The 9,335-nt window shown below is 41.0% G+C and overlaps 1 protein-coding gene across 1 annotated transcript; it reads left to right on the top strand.

The window, feature by feature from the left end:
• The first annotated feature begins 781 nt into the window (after nucleotides 1-781).
• Nucleotides 782-6,007, top strand: LOC147457747 (polyadenylate-binding protein-interacting protein 7-like). Its single transcript, XM_086512568.1, has 9 exons — nucleotides 782-939; nucleotides 1,064-1,180; nucleotides 1,895-1,960; nucleotides 2,038-2,245; nucleotides 2,624-2,825; nucleotides 3,387-3,810; nucleotides 4,663-4,733; nucleotides 4,814-4,938; nucleotides 5,489-6,007. The coding sequence occupies exons 1-9, from the start codon at nucleotides 870-872 to the stop codon at nucleotides 5,781-5,783; spliced, it is 1,578 nt and encodes a 525-aa protein (XP_086368694.1). The 5' UTR covers nucleotides 782-869; the 3' UTR covers nucleotides 5,784-6,007.
• Nucleotides 6,008-9,335: the final 3,328 nt, after the last annotated feature.

A 9,335-nucleotide genomic window follows, 5' to 3' on the forward strand; every position in this document is an offset into this window, starting at 1 on the left:
CGCAGGACCCCAAAGATTTTGATGTACTATAGTGGGCATCTGATTACTGTCAAAATCCATATTCAAGCTAGGAGCAAAAAGGAGATTGAGAAAACGGCCTGTGTCAATGTTCCCCTGCTGAACAGGTCTGTACATAGGATTGAAGCCCCTTTCTATGGGGTTTTTGATAGCCTCAGCATAAGAAAGAGGCATGTGGCCAAATGCAGGAACATTCTGCTGTATTTGAAACATTTGGGGGGGATGACCACTGACCTGCATCATTTCTTGCTGGACATTGCCCACTCTGTGTAAAAGCTGGGTTTGTGTAGCAGACATTTGTGACATGGGGACACTCGCAGGAGGACTTTGATTCATCAAAATTGCTTGTTGTGGTGGAGAGCCCAGTTGGGAGGGAGCCATTGTCGCGCCATAACTGTTTTGCAGAGCTGCGGGGTGAGCCCATTCACCAAGGCCTCATGCAGAGCCATCAAGGGCAAGGTGTCCCCCCCTAGGGAGAAAGGAGAGTGCGCTCAGAAGAAAATATGGGAGGGGGTAAACCATAAAGAAGAGGTGTGACTGATTCGCGTCAGACGAACCTAGCGTAGAAAACTCAGTGTCGAGATCGCCGTCGCTCTCTTTTTGCACTTTGATGGCCACTAATGCTTAATTGACTTGTGAGATGAAAGAAACCCGGCTTGGCAGGAGCTATTCTAGGGTCAAAGTTCTCTGTTTTGGGAGGAAACAAAGAGGATTTAATTCAGGAGGATAGCTACTTTCAATTGTGCCATGTCGTGTCATTCCATTGAATTTCATTTCGTTAAAAACACTCCATTTTACCACCATTACGATGATGATGGGTGATGACTAAATAAGGGGCAGAAGAGAGGTGTATGTGTGTTTTGCTTTTGTGGGCGCTCCCCCCTCCTGCGCGCGCTCTCTCCTCTGGGCGACAGTTATCAGGTATGATCTCTCTCTCTCTCTCTCTCTCTCTCTCTCTCCATTCGAGTCTGCTGCTCCTTTTTACCGCAAATTGCAAGGTCAATCGCTGATTCTTTCTCTCGTCTACGACTCCTCTTTTTTATAGAATTGCTGAGAATTGCAGAAGTGGCGGTATCTCTTCCGAGATCTGAACTTCAAAGCGTTACATTTCTGCGCTATTCCTGTCGTTCCTCAGAAATTGGGCGCTTCTCTGTCTTTGGAGGTAAGGATTTTTAACTCTCGGCTCTTACACCAATTCAGCTAAATTCTGAGCATTGCCTTTGCTCCTGTTTTTTCCTGCATTCATTTCCAATTGACCCTCGACTGATGAGATAAGTGAGGAGTTGGCGGTGATAAGAGATCTTACTTCAGAGAACTTTGTGCTTTCTCTGCCCTTCTTGCCTAAATTTCATGGCTACCCATTGTTTGTTGCAGTTAATCACTTCGGGCGTGTGCACTGGCACTCTAGTCCAAGCTCACACTCTGTAATTTGTAGTTTTCTAGATTAGCCCGAATGTCAAAACATAGAAGTTGATAACTCACATTTAACCATGCACAGGGGCTTGGTTATGGGCCTTGGCTGTGTGAAAACCATGGGTTAATCTTATATGCATGCACCGTACATTTGACAATTTATGTGCAGGCGAACATATGATTATATGATTATGAACATACATACAAGTTTTATTTCAATTTTTCCTAGTTATACGATTTGCCTTCTAAAAGAGCTATTCTGAAGTATAATGTCCCTCTTGTGCATTGGGGAGGCTTTCATGGATAGGTTGATAAAAATGCATCTGATTATCAGGCCATCACATAGCTTTACAGGGCTTTGATTTGAGTACTGGATTGATCATAAGTATAGCTTGTCTGCTGCCGTTATATTTACTTTGAGGTTTGGGTTCTTTTTTCTAAATATCTCGGTAATGAATTGCAGGTCGAGTTTGGAAATCTTTGATTGTTTTCTATGACTCTTACTCGTTGCAATCATGGAGAAAATGGTGTCAGGCATTGGACGGTTGAAGCTTAATCCAAATGCGGCAGAATTTATTCCAGCGGCTTTGAAGTCTACTGCTGCAGCAACAGCTGCAGCAGCAGCAACAGTAACGACATCATCATCAACATCGCCAACTGAAGCTCCACCTTTAGGTAGTAGTAAGCAAGGCAGTCAATCCAAAGCATTAAATAGAACAGACTCAGATGATGAACGTCGGCAATACTGGAAAGACCAGCTTCCTGATGACATCATTCCTGATTTCAGCGTCGACTTAGGGGAGAATGACGATAGGTAAGCAGGCCTTTCAAGCTGTGTGTATTTATTTCAGATTTTATGTTTTGAAATTAGATTGTAGAAAACAGGCAGACTGCAGCTTTGGTTGGTTGAAAGTGTGATTATGCCTAAGTCAATATGCATTGATGTTGACACGTGTATGTAGATCCTAGACATCAAGCATGCACATGTGAGATACAGTAAAGGTCTAACTAGCGATATATGCTACTTTCTCCTTCGGTTTGTTTCACAAGGTGGACTAATCTTTGCAAATTTTGTTCTCTCCCTTGAATTATTTTTCTAGATGGGCTTGTATATAAATGAACACAAATGCTTATGCACAACCTGGCTTTTGCTTGTGTTTCAACACACTGATTGTGTTCTTACGCTGTTCAGATTAGCTTGGCAGCATCATTATTCAGAAGAAAGTAGCCCTACTGCAAGCGACGTTTCCCAATTACACACTGGTGACGGGTCAGATTCTCTTGATATACTCGTGATGCACTTTCCTGGCTTTGCAGCCCAAAGCCTGGCAGATATTCTGGCGGCCAATAATGGGGATCTTTTTATTACTTTTGAGATGCTTACTCAGCTAGAGGTATGCCCATAAGCACTTTCACATGCTAAATTATGAGTATGCTCATGTACTGCGACTTCAAATTATCCTGCTCAAGTTTTTCTCCTTTGTTGCAAATTTTTTCACGAGCTTCATGTTTGTGTGAGGGTGTATCAAACTTACCAATTATTGTTCTCATGATTTTGTCAACCTGTTTGGTTGTCTGAGTAAATTGGTGGCAAGCATGCCTTGAAGTTGCAATTTGAATTATGATGTCAATGATTTTACTGTCTGGTCTCTTTTTTTGGCATATGCATGCACATTTACGTCCTCAACATCAATGGGGTAAGGCTTGGGTCTAAATTCATATAGAGCTATCACTCTATGTCTATCTTAGAGGAGAATTTAATCGCATGAGGATCGTTTTTATCTTGTGCATGTCTTGTTTTTTGGTGTACGCGTCCCTTTATAAATAGCACCAACTAATGTTGTGGTTTCTGTCATTTGCTGTGGTATGTTGCACACATCAATACTCTCTTTTCACCACCAGGATGCATGTAGTTACGAAGTAGTCATGAAACACAGCCCTTTGGTAATTTGCAGCTGCAAGATGATTCAGTGCCAGGAAGGCACTTGCAGTCACAACCGCAGCTCCAGCCAGCTACACAGAACATAAATTTGGGGGAGTTTCCAGCTCTTGCTGATGGTGTGTTATCTTCTGCTGAAGGGGACATGAACGCCCAACAGGGATTGAGATCACAAAGAGGCATCGGCGTGGAAGACCTGTTTACTAGCCGACCGTATGGATCTGGTGGAGGTTTTAGGGGTGCTGCTGTGACGGATTTTGCAGCTGCTGTCCGTAAAAATGCTGCTATAAATCCTTCTGCCCAGTGGGAACGTTTGCGCTCAGATCGACTATCACATACTGGGGACTATCCTGTCAAAGGTGGAGAAAAGCTTGGTGGGAGTGTTCCTTCTAGAGTACGCCAGTCTGCACCTGTATGGCTCGAGACAGGGGAAGCTGTAGGTAAGTTTACTGGATCTTGTGGTGGTTTACATTTTATTCCTTTCATTGGGCAACGGCGTCTTCCCCCCTTGGGAGTGATTTTACTGATTGTAGCGGGAAGTGGGTAGTATTATTATGAATGAACTCTATACAAAACTACACCTACTCTTGGGCACTGATGATGTGAGTAGGGATGTCATAGCTGTCGTCCAGGCTTATGCACGATAAAGGTGATATTCTGATTCTTCCTGTTTGGACAAGCAGCGAAGTTAAGGTCGTATATTTTCAAGTTTTCAAATTTGTACTAGTTTGGCTATGTTTTGCCTCTTCTAGATAGGTATGTAGTAGTGTTCAATTCTAGTCTTTACCGTACTTTAGGATTTAAGGATTTTTTACCTTTTCTAGGTAGGTATGTAGCAGTATTCAATTCTAGTCTTTAGCTTACTTTGGGTTTAAGGATTTTGTTCTTTAAGAAGTTGATGTGTGGAGTCTGAATTCTAGGATTAAGTCTTTCTGATGTTCTTTCCTTGTTTTGTGTTTTAAGTTGAGTACTTGTTCCAAAGTGTTAGTCTAGTAAGCTTCTTTAACTTGTTTTGCTTATGCCTTTACTAAAAGCATTTTTAGGTGAATGATGGTTAGTTTTTATGTAGTTTTGTTTGGTAACAAATAAAGTGATCTTAAATATGTTTTCTTGTGTATCTCTTGCTTTTGTTTTTTCCTGAGTGTTTTAGCCTCTCTTATCATTTGTAAGTTCAGACCCTATGAGGGTATATTATTTTGCTGAATGGTGTCGAACATTTTCTCAGTTTTCCCCTGTTTTGTTGGTGACTATTTATATGCTCTCTAATTTTGGGTTTGTCAATTTGAATGCAGCCAACATGTATGCAGACCTTCGGGAGGAGGCCCGCGATCATGCTCGAGTGCGCAATACTTATTTTGAACAGGTCAAGACTATTGTTTGAATTCGGAAACAGATACCGATTTTTCTGTTTTATTATTTTTGCTAACAAATAGTGTTAATCAGGCAAGGCAAGCCTATTTATCTGGAAACAAAGCTCTGGCCCGCGAATTGGCTGCAAAGGGCCAGGTGCACAATGGTCTTATGAAAGATGCACATAACAAAGCTGGAGAGACTATCTTCCAACAAAGGTAAGTGTTTGTTGTTGCATCCAATTTCTCTATATTTCTTTTCTTAATTCAACTGATAAAGGCTTCTCTGTTTTGTACAAAATATCATAATTAGCTTACAAGATTTGCTTGTTACTTATCTGTGTTTTTATTGAAGTCAAAAGATTATCAGTGTATATGTTTCGTGTTTATTTCCCTCACATTTTGATTTCATTTCTGGCTTCAGAAAGTTCTCAGTATCCCTTTGCTAAAGGTCGTCTGATCTTTTAGTAAGGTTTTCTTGTGGGCCCGCCTTTCAGTTTTATTTCTCTCGATGCAATTTGCTCGTCTTTTGTTCATTATTATTCGTGTTTTTATAGGATCAAAATATGATGATTGTATATCTTTCGTGCTTATTTCCCTCACATTTTCATTTCCTTTTTAGAAGGCCGTCTTCAAATCTCACCTTGTTCTTTTCTCTTCTGTCCCTTTTTTTCTTTTTCTGCCGGGGGAGAGGGTGTTAAATAGTATCTGTTAAAGAGGGTCTCAAAACTTCTTTAAATATTTGCATGTTGTCTGTCTCTTGTTGCAGAAATATGTCCACTAGAAGCTTGCAGAATGGGCAGTCGCAGCTCTTGGATTTACATGGTTTGCATGTGAGCGAAGCCATTCCCCTTCTCAAACGCGAGCTTGCAGGGCTTCGTGCAATGGCGCGGTCTAGCCACCAGCGGGTGCAAGTCCTCATTTGTGTTGGTACTGGGCATCACACAAAAGGATCTAGGACGCCTGCCAGACTACCAGTTGCAGTAGAGAAATTCTTGGCAGAGGATGAGCGTCTTCCTTTCACAGAGCAACAACCGGGCATGCTTATGGTTGTGTTGAGCTGATGCTGCTGTTTGGGTTGTGTTGCCTTACCCTGATGGAAACAAGATTGGTTTCTTCAGGGGATCGGTGCTCAATGCGGAGCATTTGTCAATATGTACAACAAAAGTGTACAAGAATTTTTTTTTGTCCTTTTTTGTGGGTCATTTTGCCAAATGTCAGCAGTTGCTGGTGTTTCGATTCTTGTACCTTGTGCAGATGCTTTAAGCTCTCTTCTATGCTTTCTTTATCCCCAGACTCTTCCTCGCATGGTCTTAAATGTTAAAAGCAAAATCAGATCAGATGTTGGGCATGAAAGCAGAGGGCTGCACACTCACGGAAGCTCAGTCCCGCCTGGCTAAGATGGCCATTCGGCACGTGTTTGCACCAAGTCAGCTTTAGTGGATTGGATTGATCAGGTCAGATTGATTCTAAAACCATGATACCCATTCTTTCCTGATGCGATCGAAAGTAGACAGAGACAGATGCTGATCGGGCCCTTTCATAGGCTCTGAACAGCGATCTACCAGCCGCTTCCCTATCCTATGTGAAGGATCTCTGGGGCAAGCATAACCAAAAGAGCTCCTTTTTCTTATTCCAGATTAATGCTTCACAATTGGGTAAGGGATATAGTTATGAATGGTCATTGCATTGCCTAGGTAGCGGAGCCGTGCACGAGTTGAGGTAGCAAACAAAATGAGAGGAGTTATTGGTTCAGGGGCATATTCAGACCTTAACGGTGTGAGTCTATGGTGGTCAAATATTTTTGTGCTGTCCTTTTTGAACCGAGGTCATATTTTGCCCATGTAAAGTTGCCCGTTGTGTGAGATGCTCCGGGAACGTATCCTTCCTTAATTTAGTGAAATATTTGAATATGCCCCGAATTTTTCTTATGTTCCTTTTGTGCTTAGTTGGGCGTTGAGTCTCTAATGCCTAAGAAACCTCAAAAAGGGGATTTTTCAAAAAAGGTAAGTTTTTAAAATATCATGTTGTAATGCTCAATATGTGTGTGCTGTTGTGGCAAATCTGCGGCACTTTTCACCTTACAATATTGACTAGATTTGCAAAATACCCCTCAAAATCTTTACTTTTTGACTACATGTGTCTATTATGGCTCCTCTACCTTAAGTCTCATTGTTCTTCAAGAAATGAGATGTGGGAGGCAGGTCCATTTTGATGAAATCGATTTTGGGGTAGATCAGTTTTGGGAAAATAACAAAAATACCCGTCATTTGTGGAAATTCCCCAAATACCTCTCAAGTCTCACATTCTTAGTATATTTGACCACAAATTCCCAAAATACCCTTCAATTACTCCAAAATTCCCAAAATACCCCTCGTTAGCTTCTCAAATTTCTATAGTGATAAAATTCTTTAGCAACTATTCATAGGAAAATTGGCTCTCCCTGAGTTGAAGATGATAGAACTAGAATTTGAAATGGTATTGTGGGCACATAAGATGAAATAGTTCATTATTTTTAGACACAGGTGCCTATATATGCTCATTGGTGAATAGTTTTGTTTGAAACACTATAAGATGGAACTTCATTGTCATAAAAATTGCAGTCAAAAATTGAGGCAAATCCATTCTAAAATGATACAAGTGTGTTGTGGGAATTCTTTAAGGGTATTTTGGTAATTTTCCCTCCATTTTTTACAGGACCGGAGAATTTTTGGTATTTTTCCCATCATCTTTTACAAGTTTTGGAGACTACTTTTTGCTGAGATAAAGGCGGCTTTCCAAAAGTCTCACGAGTAGACAAGCATTGGTGTGGGGTGCTTCTTTGCTTTCAGAAGACACGCCTTAGAAAGAGGAAGGATAAGGAGAAGCTTTTTTCAAAGGTATGCAACTCTAGAGATTAGTGAAATTTGAATGCACTGGTTGAAAGTTTCTTTCAATTCACATTTTATGTTGAAGATTTTGTTGTCATGGTGATTATGTAAAGTTTTCAACCACACTTTGAGGAAGCTTATTCAAGTTCATGTATTGCCGCTTGTGGCTTGATTGGTGAAGGATAGTCTTGCGTTGCACTTAAAAGGCCTATTGCTCAGGGTAAGGATGTGATAGTATTGCTCTCAATATTGCTCGATCCATGCCCTGCAACCTTCACCACATATTTATGGTAGTCAAACTTGCAAGAGTTCTTCATTGGCTCATCACATTGCAAGTAGTTCACATCGCACTTGATTGCATTCAACAAGTCTTCTAGAAGAGTTGACACCACGAGGTGCTTTATATTAAATATGCCATCTCCCAAAAGGAGAAAAAAATGTCATCTGTTGTTGCAATCCCAACTCTTTTGTGATGGTCTCGGGGAGGTCACCTATAGTATATGTACCTATCATGTTGATCAAACAAAAGAATATTTTTAATTCTAAAAATTGTCTCTTTCTCTAAGGAACTTTCAAAAGGAAATTGTAGATTGAATAAGAAAAGGGTGTATTATAATCATGAAGAGTTAAGATAAGGGATTTTAATAATATTAAGAGAAGGGATTTCAATAATACCCCTTGAATGTTCCTAATATATAGTAGTCTTCCATAGAGTAAATGCCCCAAGGACAAAGTTTCCCTGGTTGAAACCATGTGGTAATGCACTTTGAGCAAGCATTGTGTCACGAGTTGGGGGTGTAAAAATGACATCTTCTAATGCTTTTTCACACAATACAATCCCTTATCATAACGTTGAAACAATGATGCAATAGTTGCAAATTGACCTCTTGAAAGTTTAGTGAAAAAAATGTCTCCAACCATGATTTATAGAGAACACAATCTTTACTTCCCTAGGTAAATAGCATAACAAGGATAGATTCCGAAACAACTACCATATGATATGGTTGGCAAATTCCAACTAGAGATAAGGGCAAGAACAGGTCAAGGTGTCAATGAGTGGCAGCTCAGTTTCTCTTGGGCCTTGACTACTTGTGTGACATGTAGCCCTTAATGACTGTTCCCCAAGTCTATATGATGGGTTCGCCTACTTTATCCGGCTCGGATGCTCCACCTCCCAGAGTGAATTGTAATTTGAAGTTGTAAGTCACTCTCTCTTAAAACAAGTGATAAAATCAAGAGGCGTGCAAATCTGCAAGACTACTAAAAAGGTCAAGGTTTCCAAGATCTTGTCAAATGCTAAAGGTAAAGCCATGTTCACCTACACAAAGGTCAAGGTTTCTAAGATCTTGTCAAATGTAAAGGTGAAGCCATGTTCACCAACTATGTAAGTTTGAGAAAGTAGTTTGAAGCATGCTGGGTCACAGATAACCACCAATAACAACCTCAAATACCACAAGAAGTTTTGGACAAATTCTCACAATAATTCCCACATTGTGACTTACCTCAACATCATGAGCTTTGGTGAGGGAGGCACTGCATACCTCGCTAGGTACGATTGGGGGTAGGGGATCGCCGGGCCGGGGGGGGGGGGGGGGGGGGGGGGGGGGGGGGGGCGTCCCTACCCCCAATCGTACCTAGCTAGGTATGCGGGCAAAAGCTCATGATGGTGTGCATTGTATGAAAAACATTGTAACAGTTTCCGTTTTCCTACATGAGAAAAATTTCACCCACATAGCACAGAGTGAA

The sequence above is a fragment of the Adiantum capillus-veneris genome, chromosome 5, assembly GCF_014529385.1.
Source record: "Adiantum capillus-veneris isolate H3 chromosome 5, ASM1452938v2, whole genome shotgun sequence".
NCBI classification, from domain to species: domain Eukaryota; kingdom Viridiplantae; phylum Streptophyta; class Polypodiopsida; order Polypodiales; family Pteridaceae; genus Adiantum; species Adiantum capillus-veneris.